Here is a 1,657-nt window from a genome sequence, read left to right on the forward strand (position 1 = left end):
AAAAAAAAACTATAGTCCTACTAAATCCAATCAACTAAAACAAAGACAAAAACAAAAACTCCTTCCTCTTCCCCGCTCCTGTCTTCTTCACTTCCTGAATTACTGTTTTGAGTGGGTTTATTTGGGTGCTGTCTTATATCTCACAGGTGTTGTACAAAGAAAATTTGGGGACTGGAACCCCAACACCTATTACTCCAGAGATGGAGAGAGTCAAACGCAATCAAGAGAACTTTAGCTCGGTATTTCTTGGGGGGGGGGGGTAAAGAGTTCCCTTAATATCATGCTAAAAATAACCTCAACCCTTGACAAATATCTTCTCCCTGTAAAATAACTAAGCACAAAAAAATGGAGGAAATGTTACCAAATAATACTTCAGATTTCACTCTAAATCTAATTTAATATACATATATTATCCAGTTCTGGCTTGAAATTTTAACCATGGCTACCCTGGCATATATATTTATCATTACCCTAAAAAAAAAAAAACAACCCAGTGTACTCTAGCCTTTCCTGTTTTCTTAAAAATAACAGTAGATGTTTCTAACATGGTGTTTACTTGTGCCGTGCAAGTCTAAAGTTTAATATTTCTGCTAGTAAAGAAAAAAAATTAGAATTTTATTTGTATTCTTTGTTACCTCGTCAGATGCTTTCCTTGTGTTTCACAGGTCCTCTTGGGAGAACAAGATTCCCAATCATTATTCAGAATACTGCACACAGAGATGCAATCCCCTGGTGTTAGTCATTCATACAGAATGGCTACTACAACCATACATACAAGATGCTTATATACTTATGTTTTCTTTCTTTGGAACCCTTTAGAGTCTACAGAAAATATGTGGCTAATTTTCTTGCTTTTCTCCCCCATATTTCTCTATTCTTAATTAGGGACTTGATTCTAACCTATGTGTTAGACAGAATGTCCCCTGCCTTAGCACTATCCAGCCCTTAGCACAGTACCTGGCACATATCAGGGAAATTGACAAATACTTATTACCTGACTTGACTACCTGGTGATATTATCTTTCTATCCATTGGTAATTTGTACTCTATTTTTCTCAACAATTAAAGGCAGGCAGGCATAGTGGAAAGAGCACTTGACTAGTAACCAGGAGACATTGATTCAAGGTCTGGTCCTGCCACTTACTACATGTATGACCTTGGACAAGTCACTTCACTTATCTGATCTTGTTTTTCATCATTTATAAAATAAGAGGATTGGACTAGGTGATCTCTAAGCCCTTTCTAGTGCTGACATCTCTGATTCCAAACTCGGAGGCTATCAAGATAGCTGGCTAATGCACAATAAAGGCATTGATGGATGCCCTTAGCTTGACAGCTGCACAAGCCCCAGTATCTATCTATCTGTCTCTCTGGGGATGTATGCCGGGAACTGCTGTATGCAGGGATAAAAGCATTGATGAGACAAACTTTGAAATAACCCAAGTGAGAGCCTTTTGTGTGACTGCAAATTCCCTTTGAATGATAGTGCCTGAAGACAAGCCTGACCTGACCCCACACATGGCACTGTGCTGACATGATTGTTCATGCTTTTTTATGCTACACAGGTGTTGTACAAAGAGAACCTGGGCAAGGGAACCCCTTTACCGGTCACTCCAGAGATGGAGAGAGTCAAACACAATCAAGAAAACTTTAGCTC

At 38.8% G+C, this 1,657-nt stretch overlaps 1 protein-coding gene across 1 annotated transcript in view; it reads left to right on the forward strand.

Annotated features, from left to right (window-relative positions):
• NEB (nebulin) overlaps positions 1–1,657 on the forward strand; it is a 216,264-nt gene that overhangs the window by 200,637 nt on the left and 13,970 nt on the right. Inside the window, 2 exon segments of the mRNA XM_027877594.1 lie at positions 146–239; positions 1,566–1,656. Coding sequence (XP_027733395.1) covers positions 146–239; positions 1,566–1,656 — 185 coding nt within the window.

The sequence above is a fragment of the Vombatus ursinus genome, unplaced genomic scaffold, assembly GCF_900497805.2.
Source record: "Vombatus ursinus unplaced genomic scaffold, bare-nosed wombat genome assembly UNPS02014813.1, whole genome shotgun sequence".
NCBI classification, from domain to species: domain Eukaryota; kingdom Metazoa; phylum Chordata; class Mammalia; order Diprotodontia; family Vombatidae; genus Vombatus; species Vombatus ursinus.